This window comes from Chinchilla lanigera, unplaced genomic scaffold, assembly GCF_000276665.1.
Source record: "Chinchilla lanigera isolate Chin_1 unplaced genomic scaffold, ChiLan1.0 scaffold00001, whole genome shotgun sequence".
Classification (NCBI taxonomy): domain Eukaryota; kingdom Metazoa; phylum Chordata; class Mammalia; order Rodentia; family Chinchillidae; genus Chinchilla; species Chinchilla lanigera.
In genome coordinates this window covers 39,140,335-39,160,946 of record NW_004955402.1, presented here as the reverse complement: position 1 = coordinate 39,160,946, position 20,612 = coordinate 39,140,335, and the positions used below count along the sequence as shown (strand labels likewise).

General features: G+C 38.0%; 1 protein-coding gene across 1 annotated transcript in view; it reads right to left on the bottom strand.

The window, feature by feature from the left end:
- Positions 1 to 18,008: 18,008 nt before the first annotated feature.
- The window catches only part of Dynap (dynactin associated protein), a 45,216-nt gene continuing 42,612 nt past the window's right edge, over positions 18,009 to 20,612 (bottom strand). The window contains 1 exon segment of the mRNA XM_013510770.1: positions 18,009 to 18,530. Within this exon segment, the coding sequence (XP_013366224.1) occupies positions 18,009 to 18,530 (522 nt within the window).

Here is a 20,612-nt window from a genome sequence, read left to right as displayed (position 1 = left end):
GAGCACTGCAGGTATGGACCGTGGGAGGTGACAACTCAGGTGATTGTCTTCTCAGGCCCTTGGGAGGCCACCTGCTGTGGGTATCTCAGTGCTATTAGATTGGAAGAAACCACAACTCTATTTCTGAGGCAATACCAATTTTGTCTTAAAATTCACTGAGAGAAATGAGGCAAAAATTTTTGTTTAAACCCTAAAGGAAATATTTATGTAGATGAGTTCAGAGCACCTAAAGGAAATATTTATCAGTATTTAAAACTCAACTTGTTTCTACTGGAAGCTCTAACCCCTCCAGTCCTAGAAGTGTGCCTTCGAGAGCCCCCAGTCATACTGACTTCAAAGCTCGCCACACTGACCTCATGTAGGAGTTTTAGTCTCATTCACCCTCTCGGGCAGAGCTTCCTGTTCCCTCATTTCCCATGTTGTACAGCAGAGAACATTCTGTATTTTTGTTCCAGTGTAAGAAGTCTTGACTTTGGGGATGGAAAGACCCTGGCTAGCAGAGCACAGGGGGCTCTTTCCCTTTCCTTCACTTGTCTTTCTAGGTTTCCTCTGCCTCACGTTTTCCTTCTCCTTTCACAGTGATACACCTGGTTGGTCTGTCCATCTGTCCGTCTTTATCCTCCTGGTTATCAGGTATGGAATGTGCTCTGCTTCGCATTATCTGTGGTCTTGCACAGCGTAGCTGTCAGTGGAGAGGATCTGAACATGCCGAGGGCCTGAAGCCCACACACGCCTAGCTGTCCTGGAAGTGTGGAAGGTCTGCTCTGAGCAGCTCCCTGCCCCCATGTTCATCATGAGAGCAAATCTTAGGCATGGACCCCACTGTACTCTGTCTACCTACTCTGCTCCCTCCTACCAACCAGGGTCCACGTCAGAGCACATCCATCGTGCTCTGGGAAAGACGGTGCTGAGTGATGCTTCCCATACAACTTGGGGGTACCAGGTGGCTTACCCTAAGATAGTCATTTTAGGCACATAACAGTATAGGAATGAAAATGAATTGCATGAATATTTAAATCTGTCAGTTTTATTTTTTAATGTTTTCCCCTGGTGGCTTTTTAGAAATTTAATAAATAAAATGGACAGGAAGAAAAAGAAATTGTCCTATATATGTTATATCGACAAATTTATTATTAATTGTTTATGCCTGTGGTTGGCACCCAGATTTTATCCTGCTGTCTATTCTTCACAGTAATTGTCTTGTCAAATAATATGGGCACTTGGCTTTTGAAAGATATCTCTTTTTTGCCATTAAAGTCACCATCTGCATTTCTGCTTTTTATCCAGATACTCCTAATTCTCTCTTGGCAGATATTATAATCCCAGCTTAGCTATACTATAGGACAAAGCATAAGTAATTATAATTTAAAATATTATAATATTAGTTCCTGAGGGTGGGGAGCAGGTCTATTATTTGAAATGAATTTCCTGAATGGTTAGTACCCACCTTCACAATTTACAAGAACTTAATTAATAGGGTATGAGTAAATGTTAAATTACTGGTTCAGGGTTACCAAGTAGCACAAGTAGACAATGTATAACGATTATACAGAGCTTCTCTTTTGTTTGAGAATATGCGAGCTAATGGACATGGAACACACAAATTAATGAGTGCACGCAAATGCTGAGTGTCACTTTTTAAGACTAAAGGCTGAACGATGGCTGCTCTGTAAGTCACCCTACTGCATGCTGAACTCCTGTCCTCTGCATCTGCCCTTGAGAAGAAAGACTTCTGCCTCAGAGACCTAGCTGAGTAGAAGAAATGAATAGGGTGGGTTTTAAAAGAGGAAAAATACACTAACTGGCTTTTCTTGTTCCATACTGCACACCATGGAGTGAAGCTATTCCCTATGCTTTTTAGGAGAGTATCCGTGAGGCCTGACTCATCTTCACTCTGGGAGAAGCCCCTCTAGAAGAGTAAGATGAGAACCAACAGAAAAATGAGAAGAGAGGAGAGGCCCAGTTTCCCAAGGCCTGGGATAGACAGTGATCGGCCTGTTTTGTCCATCCTAGAGCTAAAAACAGACCACCACAGACAGTCTAGGGTGCGTTGATGAGCTCCCCCTAGCAGCTGGCAGAGTCACCTAAGGAGCTGGCATACATCCCAGCAGTCACACGATTCTGGAAAATGAGCTGTATCTTCCACTACCAGTACTTAGGAAGTCATAGTTACAGCTATAAACCCACGTCCTACCCTGCAGATCCAGTGCGGCATCTACATAGCTCGACAAACACTTGTACTTTTACTAAGCCAAGCTCATGATATTCACAGGTTCCCATTAGTCAAACAAATAAATAAGACTAGAAATTTAAAGTCATAGTGCCTAGGTGAGTATCAGTAAAATATATCTCTAGACTAGATGATGCAGTGCAATTAAATGATAAGTGCAATATCTTTCCACATTTTGTGGGGGTTTTTTTCAAAATTTATTTATAGTCAGATTTTGCTCCCCAATGTTCACACTCTTCGCATTTCCTTCCTCTGTAAATCTGCTTACAAAAAGGGCAAATTGACCTGGAAAAAGTATTTAATGCCATTGGCTGTTTTTCCCTTCAGCGTACAGTGTATTCTCTTAACTTCTCAGAGCACTGTTTTCCTTGGCTCTCTGAATCCCTTACTCTCTAATGAATGGAGGATCAGATCTCAGCTATTAGACTACCTGCAAGCCCGAGGCAAGCTCCCCCATCATTCTAATGACTCCCAAGTTTTTACTTGAAGCCTTCGATTATCTGTTAAACTACACACGGATCAATCTACCCCTTAACATCATTCTGATACCTAACAAGCAACTCTAATTTTTATGCTTGTAAGTGAATTCTTTGTTCCTTCTTTCACTCTGCCCTTCACTCCACAAAACCAATTTGTACCTGTTGTAATTCCCTTTCACAGGCAGGGGTGGCACCTGCACCCAAATTTGGCACGGATGTTGGGACACAAACACTGAGGGTATGAAGAGATGTGTCACTCAGATAATTAGACTTTCTGGGAAAAGCAGAGCAAGATCACAAATAGATTTTTAAATGGTTTCAGAGGGCAAGGAAAAGTAAGACGTTGGCTTTCACTGTGATTAGGGAGTGTGGTCAGGCAAGAGTTGCTGCATGCAGGCTACAACTTGCATGGCTTGAACTTCCTTCTGGTGCCAAAAAAGGAAACACTTGAGCGTTCTCATTAGTTTAGTCAGATATAGACCAGAAAAAGAAAGAGGCTGTCAGCAGTCCAACATCAAGAGAAGAATTCGACTCTTGGCTATAGTCTCAAAATCAGTACCCACTTTAGTAAAGGGCAACTCTATCCTTATTGTTAAACAAAGTAAAATGTGATGTCATCTGATTCATGCCATGCCCCACAACCAGTTCATCAGTAAATCCATCAGGTAGTTCTGAGACTTCTCGTCACTTCCACTGCTACCACCCAGGTCTCAACTCTATCATCTGTCACCTGAGTGTACTCTTGCTTCTTTATCACCTATTCACTATACAGCAGTCTGAATAGTTATTTTCCTGTTACTGCTTTTTTAAAGCTTCTCCAGTGGAGTCTCATTTCCTTTAGAAGTTCGTCTTCATTATGTGAAAATTCCCCACTGTCTGCCCACCTGCTCCCTTCACTGGCCCCTTTTTCTTGTCATTGCCCCCTCACTCCTGCTGCTGCAGGCCCTCCTACTCTTTGCTCTTGCTGTTCCTCCACCTAGAACACCCTCTCATAGTTACTTATGTGCTTCCTCCTTTCATTTTGTGATCTGCTTCTTTGGCAACCCTGTAGAAAACTGCTCTACTCATTCCTCAGAAATCCCATTTTATGGTTTTCTTTTCTCCATAGCACTTATCCTCAACTGAAAATGTGTAGGTTTCTCTTATTTGTCTTTTTCTTGTCTGTCTTCATCACTACATTCTATGCCCCATGATGAGGGGAGTCTACAATTGTGTTCGTTACATAGCAATAACCTATGAGTTAGTGACTGCATGATAAATAATGCATGTGAATGATAAATGAATGAAATATACCACTGAAAGGTTAAGATCAATATCTTTTGTGCAAGGAATTTATTAAGAATTGTTTCATAGCTACCACACAAATTTTTTAAAATTCTAAGGAATTTCTTTGTGTGAGCCAACAAACACATTCAAGTCTCTGCCATCTGAAAATAAAGAGGTCTACGTCCATAACACCCTGATCATTCCCAATCTCATCTGAAAACAAAGCAAATAGGTACAACTTTAGTTCTGCCTCCCCCTCTAATTGTTCTAATTCTTCTCTGCATTTCACAGCCTAAAATTATGTAAAAGAGGGCTGAGAGTACTGTGTGCCCAGCTGCCCTCATTGCTCCCCTTTGCTGTTGGCTTGTGCACCAGAGTGCCTCCAAAATATTTGGTTATTTTTATACTGTCTTCCTCCCTGCTAAATCCAAATGGCATTTTATGAGTACTTGTCCCCTGATGATTTGACAATGTTGAGGACTCCTACTGACACTTCCCTCCTTTTAACATATCACCTCCCTTTTCTACCCACCTCTTCAAGCACTCCTCTGTCCCTTCTATGGGCTACTTCTCTTCCTGAAACCCTGGTGTGCCACACTTAGAGTAGAGGCACTTACACCAGCAGGTAATGGCACATGTCAGAGGAGAGAGAAGGAGAGCACAGGGAGGAGTGAACCAGAGAGGGGAAATGTCTGTGAAGAGCTACGAATGACAGACATAGCTGATGTAAACTGTTTCAGCATACAGCAGCATGCTGAGACTTAGCTATTATTCTGACTTAATAAGTCACATAAAAAAGGAGATAAATGGAGAGCATGAGAAGTCCCAGCTGTCACACTGGTTAAAAAAAATAATAAAGAGGGGCTCGGGATTTAGTTCAGTGGCACAGTGCCTGCCTGGCAAGCGCAAGGTCATGAGTTTGATTCCCGGTACTGGAAAAAAAATTAAAAATAAAAAAAAATTAAGAATGTGAAAAGTACAATACCTACAAGGTAAAATCCCAGCCTGCCAATATTCATGAAAAAATTTTTGAATGTTCATATTTGTTTCAGAATTACTTTTCCAGAACCACTGTAGAAGTAGAGGAAACCATGGAGCAGCTGTTACTAAATGGTGCGGGGCAATCCCTCACGTGAACACCAGAGGACAGCCTGACTCCATGAGGGCTCCTGGAGCACTGAGGCCGGCCAAGTCCTAAAACAGCCACAGACAAGAATAAGCACCAAGATGCTAGAGAGAAGGCTGAGGGCAAGCGGCATCATTCTCAAAATAATGAATTTTACTCAAAAGCACATTTGAGCAAAGCCAAATTGATGAATAAATAAATTGGCCTATTCAACAGAATAAATTTCCTAAAGGAATTGAAGGTTTAGCATAAACAAAGGAAAGGGACATTGTCTTCGTTGGCCCAGGATGCTATCACACAGTACCATAGACTAGGAAGCTTATTAACAATGTAAATATATTCTCACCACTCTGGAGGCTGGAAATGCAAGGTCAAGGCACCAGCAGATGTGGTTATCTGGTGTGGATTTGCTGCTTGGCTCACAGATGGCTGTCTTTTTGCTGTACCCTCACCTAGTGAAAGGAAAGGGGAAGGTCTCTGAGACCTCCTGTAAGGGCACTAACCCCGTGCAAGTGTGTTCCGCCTTCGTAACCTACTCACTACACAAAGGCTCCGCCTCCTAATGCCATCACTTTGGCAGTTGGGTTTCAACATGTGAATTTGGGGAAGATATGAACATTCAGCCTACCACAGGAAGATGAAAGATATTTTATGGACAGAAGTAAAAAGTATGGTCAAAATTAACTTTGGAAAACTGGAGTGATTAGTTGTTTCATAAATTAATCACTTGGCTGGCAAGCCAGCTTGCAATGACTTGGATTTTGGCCACATGAAATTCAGCAAAGTGACCTTGAGTTATTTATATCATAAGTCCCTGTCCAGTTCATGAATGCGACCCCTGGCTGATCATGGTGTGATACGTGGAGGGAAGATTCATTTGGAGTTAAAAATAGAATAAACTGAGACAGGTAGTAGCTATAGCAGATAGAAAGATAGCTGGAAGATGATGGGTTCGGCATCAAATACAATGAGTGGAGCAAACTGACTGTGACTCTAGTTGTCCAAGTGCAAATGATGGGCAGGTGGTACTGGGGAGAAGTGGAGAAGCAGCAATGTAGTTCAAGTAATATTATTGACAGATTGCACTTCACTGCCTTAGTCCATTTTGTGTTAGTATAAGAAAATTCTTGAGGCTGGGCACTTTATTTAAAAAAAGAGGCTCACTGGCTCATAATTCTGGTGGCTGGGAGGTCCAAACATCACAGTGCCATTGTCTTGTAAGTGTTACAACATGGCAGAGAAGCAGATAGGCACACCCAGAAGGTGCCAAGCACATGGGTGACCTCGCTTTATGAAAACTCACCCTTACAACAAGTAGCCTGGTCCTGAAAATACCTCATTAATCCTTTCTGAAGGTGCCCCTGGACCTAGCCATGTTCCACTAAGCCTCACCTCTACAAGATACACTGCTTCTCAATGCCATTACTTTGGGTGCTGCTTCTAGCACATTAACCTGAGAGATACTCAAACTATATACAAGCTAAAGCATCTAACAGCAGTCAGCAAATTAGTCCTGAATCAGCTGTATTAGTGACTGTCTGTCCCACTAACCTTTCCACAGTGGCACCTTCTATGTCAATATTGTTTTGGTTGTGGTGATGGTCATAAAGTCAGCTGTTTTCATGAGTCCTGTATTAGCTGTCATAGGTGAAACTAAAGTAGCAGAGGATTTCCTAGTAACAGAGAAGAGTCTGTACATGTGGCCCTCTTTGTACACCCCAGACACCACAATACTCACTAGCTGAAGCTGGGCCTGATAAATCTGGATTAACCCAAATATGCAAAGTCATTCGATTTTCTCAAGGAACATTCACTGGGGGAAGAGATTGTTTGATGTAACCTAAACTGTGGTTTTCCTAGAAGAGAAAGGGAAGAAAAGAAGGGGATCAGGTTGTGTTTAAAGTGGAGGCACTGATCTAGAAGAGTCAAGGAAGTGAAAATGCCTGAAAGAGTTATGAGGGGGGACTGAGGGACAAGTGATCCTATGGAACACCCAAATGATATAAAGCGGAAGCAAAGAAGGAAGGCTCACTTCTGTTCCTTCAGAGGAGCTCTAGTCTTTATCTTCACCTTGGACATTGTCTCCTGGCCTCTAGCGCAGACTCTTCAGCCTTCCATCACAGACCCTTTAGCCTCCTGACACAGACCCGTTAGCCTCCTGTCCCATGTGGATGGGACACTACAATGGGCTCCAGGCCTTCAGCTGGATCCCTCAGCTCTCTGGTATGCACTCTTCCACATCGGAATCTGTGTAAGCTGATCTTATAAATTCTTAAATATCTGTATATCTTGCTTTAAATCTGTTTCTCTAGCATGCACTGACCGATACTATAGCTCTGTGCTCTTCACACACCCACTCCTCTGCCGTTTGCTCCCACAGCCAGCTCGTCACGTGGACAGCATGAGAAGCCTGCGCCAGGCCATGTGACACTGTACACTCCTACTGCTACATCTGGGCACAGGCCTCCACACAAAGTGCTTCAGGTTGTATAATTTTTTAAAAAAATTCATGAGGATACTTCCAAAAGAAAAAAATGCACTGGATAGGCAAACTATATTTCCTGGATAGATAATCTAAGTTTCTTAAGTAACATCTTTTTCTGAATGATAAAAATCTCATAGTAGAAGTACAAAATACAAACATAAAATCAACCAAGGATATAACCTAAAATCTCACTAGCTTGAGAAAATCATCTTTTATGATATTCCTATTTTTCTTTTAACCTTGTTATTGTACTGTGTATCTTATACTCCTCATTTTTACAACAATTTCTAAGGTGTCTTAATATACCATGGTTATATTTCATCATAAAATCCTTCTGCTTTCATAGATTTTTTAAAAATATTTTGCTTCTGGAAGTATCACCACAAAGAAATTCTTTGTAACATAAATGTTTTTCTATATTTCAGATACTTTTTGGCATGGATTCCAATAATCAGACTTTCTCTGACAAACAGTATACATTGTAAAATTCTTAATAAAAATTTGCAAAATTTTCCCTCCCAATGTAGTTGGCTTGATTAATAGTGTCATCAGCTGAGTTTTATGATCTATTTTACCCCATGCTTACCAGAATTGAATATATTTTTTTCTAAACTCCTCTTCAAATCCATTAAGAAAATAAGATATTTGTTATTTATTTTTAAGACATTTTATTAGTAAATAATGGCTGATTTTCATATTATTTCTTAATATCCTTTGTACCTGTAACCAAAAGAACCACAATGTTTTCTCAGAACGCAATTATGATTATCTTAAATTCTTATAATAAGTTTTTCCTTTTATAAAGAGCATAGTTCTACCAATGACGAAGACTGAAGTCTGTCCTTCAAATCCAAGGGACTCTCAGCTATAGAGAACAACTCCTGTGCTTTGGAGGAATTTCTTGTACATCTTGAGCAAAATTAGAGTGGAACAAAAGAAACATTTGCACAAGGTTCAGAGTTTGTCTTAGGGTTCTCCAGGGGAAGAAGGCCAATAAAAGGTATATAACTATAAAAGAGAATTACTACAGTAGCTTACTTCATCAGAGCTAAATAGCCGCACAATGGCCATCTGAAGCCTGGAAAGCTGGGGGGAATCAGTAGCTTTCAAGTACAAGAAGCTGGAAGCCTCAGAATAAGAGCCATGGATGATGCAGCCCCAGTACGAGACTTGAGAGCCTGGCAGCACCTCGGAAAGTCATGGGTCAAAGTTTGCGTTCAGAGATTGAAGAATCTACAGTGTGATGTTCACAGACAATGGCAGCATCAAAAAACACACTCCAGAAAGGTGCAGTGTGTGCTTGCTTGCGCCCCCAGTGTCTTCCGTTGTTTGTTCCGTGCGGGCCCACAGGCTATGGGATGGCGCCTCCTGTACTCCTGCCAGATTGTCCACATGTTTACTGGCTCCCATGCCAGTCATCTAAAAACCCCCTCAAAGCCTCACCCAAAAGCGTGCTTTACCAATTTTCTGGACATCTCCCAATTTAATCAAATTGAGAAGCAAGATTAACCATCGTGGAGTTTTAAGTGCCGAAAGCTCAGAGTTGCACCTCAGTGCTGCTATTTAGTACTAGAACAGTAAACTACTCTAAATAAAAGTGTCAGAAGGACCTTCCTTGGTCCTCTTATGGTGCCTGAATCCTAGCAAAAATGTTGAGTTGATGAAAATATAGCCACCAAGCATTTTAACATTTGCTATTTTTTTCTTACTAGAGTGATACTTTGGCATCATGAAGATGCATTCTTACTTTGCAACCTTTCACCTAATGCTTTTAGTGTCAACTGATGATCCTTACCTGAGTTAATTATGCCAGTGGGAATGTGAAATGATATTGTCCATTTTTCCCTTCTGTGTTTCTTCTGAAAATATTTCTTTGTAAAGGAAACTTTCTTCTCATCAGCTGGAGGTAAAATTCAAATTCTCTTTTTAAAAGGTAGCCTTAATCTTTAAGATTTTTTCCATTTCATTACAAAATTCTGGAGTTAAGACCTAGGTAACAGTTTTGTCCAGTGCTAGTAAGTGAATGTTTTCTCTCTTTATTTTAATATCACTATGGACCCATGAATTTTCATTATTTTAATACTATAAAATCTTTTATACTTTTGATTAAACTCCAAATGTTCCAGGTTAGGACAATGAGGCTTTTGTGTTCTTTTGATATGTCCTCACTGGAATCTGACTGTACAAGATGTCTATGCTTCACTTTGTAATTTTTGTCACTTGAGAGTGGTAATCAGTCAAGACCTGGGAGGCAGCTGTGCTCTTTGGTACACCATTACTTCTAGGGCTTTCAGTGGATCAGTCTCAGAAATACAAAATTTTTGAAGAGTAATATTAACATACACATTTTAAATTAAATGTTAGACAGTGTTATCTCTAACTTTTTCCAATCTTATTTCTGAATATTACTGAGATGTTTAATTATATTTCAATTATATTTCTAAGATATTCAGATATTAACTCATTAATGCTTTTCAATCTGTGCAATAGAGGTCTATTAATACACTCAAATGACAAATAAAGAAGCTAAAACACAGAAAGGATAAACAACTTGGCCAAAGTCAGGCAGAAGTAGGAATTAAATTACCAAATTATATAATTTTATCAAAACTTAGTTCTTTCAACTACACACAGTGATAAAAACTAAGCTAGCAATACTTAGGCAAGCATTTTCAATTTATTTGAATTAAGAGATTTAAAATGACTTCTGTTTGACACGGTAGCTGCTTTATGATTATAGATAATTACATATTTATGTATTTAATTTATTTATCCAGTGTGGACAAGATCATTAATGCTTATATGCATAATGGGTGTATTAGATAGCTTTCCTGTCACTGGAACAAATCCCCTGACATTCATCACAACTTGAAGAAGTAAAAGTTCATTTGACTCACAGTTTCAGAGAGTTTGTCCATAGCTACAAGACAGAAATGCAATGGCAGAAGGGCATGGTGGAGCAAAACTACTTAGTTCATGGCAGTCAAGAAGTAGAGCAGGGAAACAGCACTGGAGAGGAAAGGGCTGGGGATTAGATACTGCACTGAAGGGCATGCCTTCATGATCAACCCAGACACATCCAGAAGTGCATTTTACTAGTCCCCTAGGCAGCTCTCAGGTAAATCAAGTTGACAATCCAGCTTGTTCATTGCATTCAATCCATTGTCAACTTTACCTGCAGACACATCTCCTTAAATCATACTTAACTTCCAAATAAATACAAAGTCATAATTGTTAATATGCTATGACTATCCCAGGTATAGCCAAAATTGCAATAATCCTTTTTCCAAAGTCTCAGAAGTTCCACCATTGCTCAGAAGTTTGAATCAAGGTCTTCTCTGAGATTCAAGGCAAACCCTTAGCTATGAACTTCTGTAAAACTACAATAAATTACATAATACCAAGGTACAGTGGCACAAGGCAAATATTGCCATTCCCTAGGGAAAAGTAGGAAGATAGAAAACAATAAAATCAAAGCAAGATTGAAACTCAGCAAGGCAAACATTAATTAAGGTAGCTCCATGCCAAGCGTCAGGAAGCCAGATGTGAACTCCACAAGGCCTAGCTGACAGCACCCCTATGGCTTTTCTCTTGGGCTGGCTCTGTTTCATGCCTGTGGCTTTCCTTGGGGTCTCCGTTGCATCTTTGCCTTCTCTTCCCATTAAATCATAGTTTCATGCACTCACCTCTCAGAAGCACACTACTGAACTTCTCAGGAATTCCTTTGAAATGGGTGTGGAATCTCCATAATCCCATAACTTTTGCATTCCAAATGCTTGAATAATGAGGATCATGTGAGTGATGTCAAAATCTCCCACCAGTTCAAGTAATAACCAAGACACCTTGTACTATGGCTGCAGCAGCCTCTGTGCTGCTATGACTTAGCATAGTGAAATGAACCCCAGGGGACCAAGTCTCTGAGTGGCCCTTTCTGAGTATGGGGCCAAGGGGCTCTCTTCTCAAATGAAACTTTCACTATTTTGGTACCCTACAACCCATGATAGGTGAGGTTTTGTTGATTTGTGAAATACCTCAAACTGTCTTTTTGTCTAAATTCAAAATACTTATTTGGTTTGATGCTAATCTCTTCAACAGCAGCATCTTTTTTGGATCCAGTGTCATACTGGTTTCTTTGAGGGCCAAAATCTGAATTTTTTAAATACTTCTGCTCTACCTTTTGCTCTTGATCTTGCTATGAGTCTAGATTAAAGCAGTCAACAGTAATCATGACAAAGGCTAAACTTTGATTTGCCTTGAAATTTCCTCCACCATATCAATTAGTCCACTGCCCTTAAAATCAGCCCCCCACAAAGTCTCAGGACATGGGTACAATGTAAACAAAATTTTGCTCAAATATAATATGAATGAACTTTTCTCAATTCATAATAGAGTCCTGCTCCCAACAGAAACCTTCTGAGTGTGGCCTTTACTTTCCACATTTCTATCAACATCCTGGACTTCTGAGCTGTGGTCAGAATTACCTTTCAAGCTCTGCTTACAGCATTCTAGAGCTTCTGTTACCTGCAGCTTCAAACCTTTCCAAACTCTCCCCACAAAGCAGACCCAAAAGTTTCTGAATCATATGATCGTGTACAGTCACAGCAACAACCCCATTTCTTTGGCACAAATTTGCTATATTAGTTTTGCCATCGCTAGGACAAAGCTGCTTAGTCCATGGAAGCCAGAAAGCAGAGCAGGGGAACCATGCCAAAGAGGGAAAGGCCAAAGACCAGATGTAATACACAAGGGCACACCTCCAAGATTCATCTAGACACACCAGAATTATGCTTTCATAATATCCTGGGAAGCTTTAAATTCAACCATGCTGACAATCCAGTTTAACCGTCGCATGGAAAAAACTGCTATTAGTAATCTGATTTCTGATTAGTACCAGGAATAGAAGAGGATGAATGCCACCTAGGAAAAGGGAATATTTAAGATAGGAAAGAGTCCTGAACAGAAAAGAAAAATAAAGTGACAGTCCCTATCCTATATCCCAGGGGACTTTGATGAGAAATAGATTGGTGCAAGGAATTAAGAAAGGACTTCCTTTTTCAAAGATCTAATCAAAATTTGGAAAATTAGTAAAATGGACTGAGCACCTGCTAACCTCAAGCACCCTTAGACCTACTGTAGCTTGGAAAAAATCCATCAGATCCTACATGATCTACAGCAGATCCACTTTAATGAAAGTCTTCTTGTAGAGTTCTGCCATTTGGGTAGAGACAAAACTGGAAGCAGGAAGAAATGGGTAGATAGTGGGGCTACAGCATCCCACACACAGGGACTAACAATAATCAATTTAGCAAAGAGGACTACCCAACCAGAACCCAGGTTAGGTCTATCAAAGTGTTAAACAACAAATACTAGCAAAACACAAAAATGAGCAAATGATTTGCACCACACTTCAGCAAACAAACCAAAATAAATTCAAAGACCAGAAAGTCAGGGATCCACCATCCTCCCCAGTGCCAAAGAGTGATCCTGGAGAGAGCAGAAGAGGCATCTAAAATATGAAATACCGATCTTCCAAAAAGGATTCAGTACTGAAAGAGTATTTATGCTCATAGTAACCATAGACCAGTTGTTATGATGATAAAACCTGTAATTAGGTCAGCAGGGTACCAGGTTGTGATATCAGTGGTGACACTATTCTATAGTAGTAGCAGTTAGCCATTTAGCATGTAAATTGCCAATTGGTAGATTCTGGAGGTTTCAATATCATGATAGGGGTAGCTCACTTATTGTATTGGTAGTAACAGTTTTATGTTCAATTTTATGTTATTGGTAATAACAGTGTTTATGTTCAACTATGTGGTGAAGGTCCTCTAAGTTTGCTTGTTTATAGCATTGATGACCATGTATTACACTGTAGTGATGATGGAGGTAGCAACCAAATGCAAGGTTATGAGTCAGTTAATTCATTTGTTGTCTGTAAGCTTAGATTTTAGAATCAGTCCATAATTGTGGGAAAGTCACACTGGGAAGATTTTGATGGTTGCAGATTCCATAGCTTAGTGGTGGTCGTGGATTTAGCTATGGAAGTTAAAGATGCAGCTAGGGGAGTAGGGCTGGTTTCAGTTCCAACAATGAAGATTTTAAATGTTAGTAGGATCATTGGGCCAAAGTGTTTTAAATTTTTTGGAAATTTTCATTTTTATATGACTTCAAGAACCAGGAAAATTGATTATAAAAGGGAGTGTTAGTGTTTCTAGAAAACTAGATTAATAGTAAATTCTTCATCCTTTCTTTTAAACATGACTATAACTGCTGACAGCACTACACTGGTAAGAGAGAAGATGAGAAAGAACTTCCATAGTGCTCAGTTACTGTAGCATTTTATTTGTTGAATAAGATTTTGTGTCACTAGTTCTTTCTCTTTAAAGATTTAGTGAGAACTAATTTTTTTGTGGTTAATTTTTAATTTGTTATTCTCATTGGTCAGAGTAGCTGCAATAAAGTTTCTTCATCTGGTCCATGCTACGACTGTGCCCAGTGAAAGTGAGTATTCATGTTACAATCTAAAAATATGCCAGATATTAACTCAACAGGTCTACTGAAATAAACTGTGGAAAAATCTCTAAGCCTATCATCATATAGAGTAAAAACTAGTACTTTTGAGATTACAAAGGACTTTGTTCATCTACGTAATTTTGGAAACACAAACATCCACTGACTGATTTTCTTGGCCAAAAGGAAGCAACGGATGGATCAGAAGAACCTCCAATAAAGGGACATGAAATGTTTTCTCCTGCTTTGGAAACTACAATATCTTCCTTGATATTAATTCTTTTAATGATTGTTCATTGAAAACCATTCTGTTCTTCTTTAGTTTGCTCCAAAGTGGTTTATGTGGTATTATGAAATTATGAGGCTTCATTGAATGAGGTAAGAATTATTGTGCCCACTTTTCAGCTGCTCCAAAAACTATCCATTTCAATGTGAATTAGCTTAGGACTCTTCCATCCTCATTTTTATATTTAATGCTATTTAATGAAACATATTTAGTTCAATATAAGCTATAGCCTAATGGCAAGGACTTTTTTTTGCTGTTAAGTACTCAACCAATTTTGATTGCTTTTATGAACTAAAAATTGTTTCTTGGACAGTTTCCTTCTTTGATCTAAGAATATATCTTGGTTGTATTCCAGTTTTTCAAAGATAACTATAAATAACAAAATTTTAATGGCTTTCATTTTTAAACCCATGGAATTTTGCATTAAAATCTATATGTAAAATTTTTTAACTGCACTATTTTCATGCATCCCTAAGATTATAATTGGATCAGGTTTTCATAGGATATTGATTAAAATACTGTTCAAATAATCATATTTCAGAAATAAATGTTAAGATTAGAAAATATTTTAAATATTTAAAAATTAAATTATAGACACATAAATTTTTAGTGAACATATATATGCAGTTAGCAACATTCATCAATGCCTAGTTGTCACAACAGGGGATTGGCTATTGACCTCCCTAGTAAGTAATAGGCAAAGACGTTGTTAACCATGTCATAATGCACAGCCCAGCTGCCACAAGAATTATCTGACCCAAGCTGTCAACCAACAGTGTCTCAAGAAAATTTAAAATGAAGTATCCCTACCTTCACAATGACCACTTGTAATTTTTCAAATCAGTTTCCTATATTTCCATCTCTGGTAAATAATGTAAACTCTAACAGCTGAAATTGCCTCCTTCCAGCACAGTGAGTTATCATCTCACCCCAGTTAGCACAATTATCAAAAAGAAAAAAAAAATTGACAAAAACAGGGAGGAGGAAGAGAAGAAAAAATGCAGTGTTCATGGGAGGCTAAATTAATTTGGCCATTATGGAAACCCACAACCATTTCTTTTCTGCACATGACAGTGATCTGAAGTCTTTATTCCATGTTATGAGAATTTATGATGTCGAAGTTTATAAACATTCACAGTGCTCAGAAAATAATCAAGTATGTTATTAAAAGTTATAAAATGTCTTATGGAAAACATTAAAGGATTAAAATAATTCCACCTAAACAAAATTGGACTAAAATGTTTTACTGATGCCAATGTTTAGAATGCCAAGTTATCTATTCTTGCAGACTCAAATCTTTAAAACTTACCTTTCATTTTATGAATATTTTGGGGCATATGTCAGGTAAAGTATAGTGTATGCCAGGTAAATACAGTAATTCAGAGAGTCTATTCTCATGAATCATACATCGTAGAATTTATTTGCAATTTATTCATACATTCCATCTGGATTTTTTAAACACCAACTCTGTCACAGACTAAAGAAATTTTGTCATTCATTATAGAATAAACTGCACAGGTATTTATTCACAAATATGTATAAATCTTAGATCACTTATTATTCTGGTGATCAGAAGAGCTCTGAAATGATTAGGTAACAGTAACTCCAAATCAGAAGCTGAACTGCCTAATCAATGATATTTTAAATATCTGATATTATTAATCAAAGTATGTAGGCGAGAAATGAACACCGATATGCATTATTTCAATTCCAAATCAATACAGTTACTTAAATATCTTTATTTCTAAGAATGCGTAACTAACATAACTCAGCAAGTAAAATTAACAGATTCTTCTTTTAGAGAGTAAATGATTTAAACTTTGCACAGAAACAAAATTTAAGGTTTTTCCTAAAAATATTTCTTTACTATTTGGTAAGTAAAATATCCTCCTCTTGATCTTATATTGATTTGGTTAAGTGAATTTTCATACTTAGCTAGATCTATGATTTTTTATATGTTTGGAACATGATTCTAGAACATGATTTTTAATATTTTAATTATAAATTGCCTCAATTTAAGTAATATCATTACACCATGACCTTTATACTTATAAAAGAATACATGACCTATATACTTATAAATTCTTACATATGTTTTCCACATAAATTTATTTAAATCTTTTGGGTGTCAAAATTTCCTGAACATAACAAACTTCTATGAAGGTTTTTTTCAGCGATAGATTGCTAGTTCCAACTTAAGATCCTAATTTAGTAAGTATGGGGCCTCATCAATTGTAATTTAATCTCTCAGAATTATTATGAATCAAAATTAACAGCATAAATTAATAATTTACTGTTTCACGTGAATGACTATTTACTTTCTCTGCACATTTTCAGTGCTTTAGCACATAGTACGGACTTAAATATCATTTAATTGAATGACTTTCAAGATTGCAGGTAATTAATTATTTAGTTTTTAAATACAATTTCAAAATGCCCAAATACACTTTCTGTAATACTAGTGCAAATAGGATACTTGATTAAAAGGCAATTACCAATATAAGAAAAAAATTGCAAAAATATAACAAGTTTTACCATAGAAGAAACAATTATTATAGATTCTTACATATATTTTCCACATAAATTTATTTAAATCTTTTGGGTATAAAATTTCTGTTCACTATGCCTATAATTTTTGTACAGTAAAACACAATGTTGTGAACTGAAACTGGTACATATTAAAAGATAAATTGATAGTTTTTATGTAAAGCTTTATATAAAATTTCTTAATTAGTTCCTAAGTGAACAAATTGATTGCTTTTTCTAATATATCACTTTTTCTAGATGAAATTACATTACTTCAAGCTATAGATCTTCAAGCTACTACTTCAAGATCAAGTTCCCATAGCTTAATTATAAAAATAACCCAGCTTTAATAGTTCCAGAAATCCTAAGTGTTGATTTCATGAAAACTGTGGTAATTATTTCATTATTCATGGTAAAATTACTGTTCTTCAAGTAGCATCATGATAATTACTGCAGGTACAATATACTAATGATGATGAAAAGAAAATATAAGTAATGACAATGATATTGATTCAGTTACTGTACCAGTGGAAGCTATAATTTTAGCTTTGGGGAAAGTCAGTGTGGGTTGTAGCTGTCAGTTTATTTGTAGTGGTGATAATTAATGGTTAATTTGATATAGAAGAGATCATTGTAGTGATGGATGTTGGTTCTGTTAAAAAACGACAAGCGCAGGCTTTGTGATTGCAGGTGCAAATGAATAAGCGAAGATTGTAAGTTATTGAAGGAGAGTGGTGAGCACTGCTAAGTAGAAGTCACATTATTTGTAGCGCAGGTGGAAGTAGTATTTGTTATAGGCTTAGACATGAGCATAGTTGTGAGCACCATTGAAAAGATGGGAAATGGTGATTGGGTCAGCTGTCAGCTAAGTTTATTGAAGATGTAACAGTTGTAGAGTCTGGTAGGTGGCAACTGTGGTTCAACTTCAAGTGATAAAGTAGCTGTTATGGTTGTAAACTAAATTGAGGGGTAGAGTCAATTGCAATGATGGCTGTGGTGATTTAAGTTGTAGATTGAGTACCAGCTGCAACCACTGTATATCCTATGGCAGAGGTGGCAGCTGTGGCTGCACTCAAAGTTGGGGTTGTTGTGGGAAGATGTTAAGCTACTGGAAGTATAGCTCTACTGGATGTTGCAGTAGCTGTAGATCCTGTGGCAGATGTGGAGACTGTGCCTTCATGTGGTGTTCCAGCTGTTGTGGTTACAGGCTGAGTTGAAGCGATGGCTAAGACTGTTGTGGCTATAGCTCCAGTGGATGCTGCAACAGGTGTAGATCCTGTGGCAGAAGTTGCAGCTGCCGTGGTTATGGGTTGAGTTGAAGTGATGGCTGAGGTTGTCGCTGGTGTGGTACTAGCAGAGACTGCAGAGGCTGTAGATCCTGTTGAAGTGGTTGCTGTTGTAGTTTGAGCTGAAGTGGTGGTCACTGTAGACTGAGAAGTTGCAGGGGCTGCTGCAGGTTCTCCATTATTTGTGGGTAGCTGAACAATAATGGTGGAATTATTTCCTTTATTGTTTACCAGGCATAATATGAGAACTCCAATGGCTGTTGTTATCACACATGCCAAAAGACAAGCCAGGAAAACTTTCCATGGAGACCAGTTGCTGCAGTTTTTTCCTTTCATCTAGAAGGAGTGTAAATAAAAATATTAATACCTAAGTACAAAACAATTGTGTTTTTATCTCACTTGTATTCATTATAACTTATCACATTAACATTGTTTGAATCACTGTCTGTGAAGTTTAGTCTTAAAAATTCTTAGTTTTCCTCCAAGTGGAAATAATTTCATGCTTTTCCTAACAGCAGAAAAAAGACAAACCTCCCAATATCTCTACATTATTTTCCTTCATTGTTTTCTTCTTGACAGACTGTACATTTTAGAGCAATGTTAAATTCACTGTAGAACTGAGTGGAAGATAGATGTTCCCATACATTCTGCTTCCCCATACATTCAACTTAACCATATCAACATTCCCCACTGCAATAATACATTCATTACAATTAATGATATGTAATTATGACCCAGAGTCCCTAGTTTATATTAGAGTTCACTCAGTGCAATATATTTTATAAGTTTGGGAAAATATACATTTGTAATGTACAATGACATATGTTTACCATCATGGTATTATACAGAGTAGTTTCTTTTTTTTTTTGGTTTTTCTCCGGTACCAGGAACCGAACTCACGACCTTGCGCTTGCCAGGCAGGCGCTTTTGTATACAGAGTAGTTTCATAACCTTAAAATTTTTCTCTGTTCCACTCATTCCTTCCACACTCAGCTCTACATCCGTTGTGCTATTATGTGAACAGAAAACTATGTGTAAATGGTAAATTCTCTTTCACACACTTGGTCCTTCACTGGGTGTTATAGTTACCCTAAACTGCTCTTCCAGTATCGATACCAGGCACTTGGATTCATATGTTCATGTTAGTTTGCTCATTGTTGACCAGTGCAAAGGGGGCCTTTTATTTTGCTTTACAAAACAAAGGAAAAGGGTTTATTCACAGATATCTCTGAGGAGATGGAGGGACCCATTTGCCTTAAATACCATCTCACCATGTATAGGTGGATAAGGTTCTTTCAGAGTAAGAAACATAGGGGAGGGGGAACACAGAGAAATAATGAAGATCTACACACTTGCTTTTTTTCTTTCAGCTGTTATCAGATCATTCCCCCCTATTTTGTGTAAAGGAAATTGACTTCAGCCATATGGGGCCGGTATCTGCATATTCTGTCACTGCTTTGGGACTGAAAAGTGAAGCCAGTGTTGGTCATGTGCTCGTCAGGAGAAAGTTTGTAGAAGTTGCTTATTCCCAAAAGAAAAAAAAAAGCCCAACTTTTAAAAATACATTTTGCACTGCCAGTTACAACACTCCACTTGCTTTAGTCCAGCCTTCAATTTTGAGGGCCTTGTGGTACCACATCCTCTGACTGGCTGTCTCACATTGGATTGATCCATAGATTCCATCGAAGGTAGCTGGAGCACAAGCAAAGGGAAATCAGATGTTTGAGCCTGAATGAATATCACTAAAAATTGTGAAGTCCAGTATGAAAGAAAACCAGAGTCAAGAGATACCTAATCATTGCACCTGCTAGAAGGCAATCAGGTATCAGAACCTTTCCCAGGCTCTGCAACTGTACTTATTTTTGTAGTGTTGACACACAAGTGACTCTTTGATGCTTACAACTTCCTCCTCACCTTAATGCACTTTGCCACCACCCGCAACAGTCAGCGACTTTAAAGCCTTTCCTGCTATAAATCATAGCACTGTTAACAGGTGTCTAGTAAAATACTGCCTCCACTCGTACTAGAAGTAGCCTTCACACTACTACTGCTATATAATATCTTTAGAAGCTAAACAATTTAAACTATTAAATGAAAGTACACTCAACTAGTGCTATATTAATATGTGTGCCACATTATCTCTATATTCAACTGCTTCTGATTCCCAAGAGATCATAAGATACTACAAACTCAAAAATCTTAATTACATTTCCTTTATGATCTTCAGTCTTTCTTATAACTTTTGCAAAGCTAATGTTCTCTTTAGAATAACAAACACCTAAAATGTAATTCTGACTAACATGGCAATATGAATGTTAATTTAAACATAAAGTTTATGTCATCTTTTTAATGTTTGTTTAAGTCACATGGCCTTAAAAAATCACTTGGGTTTAGGCTTTGTTAATTACTAAGTACTTT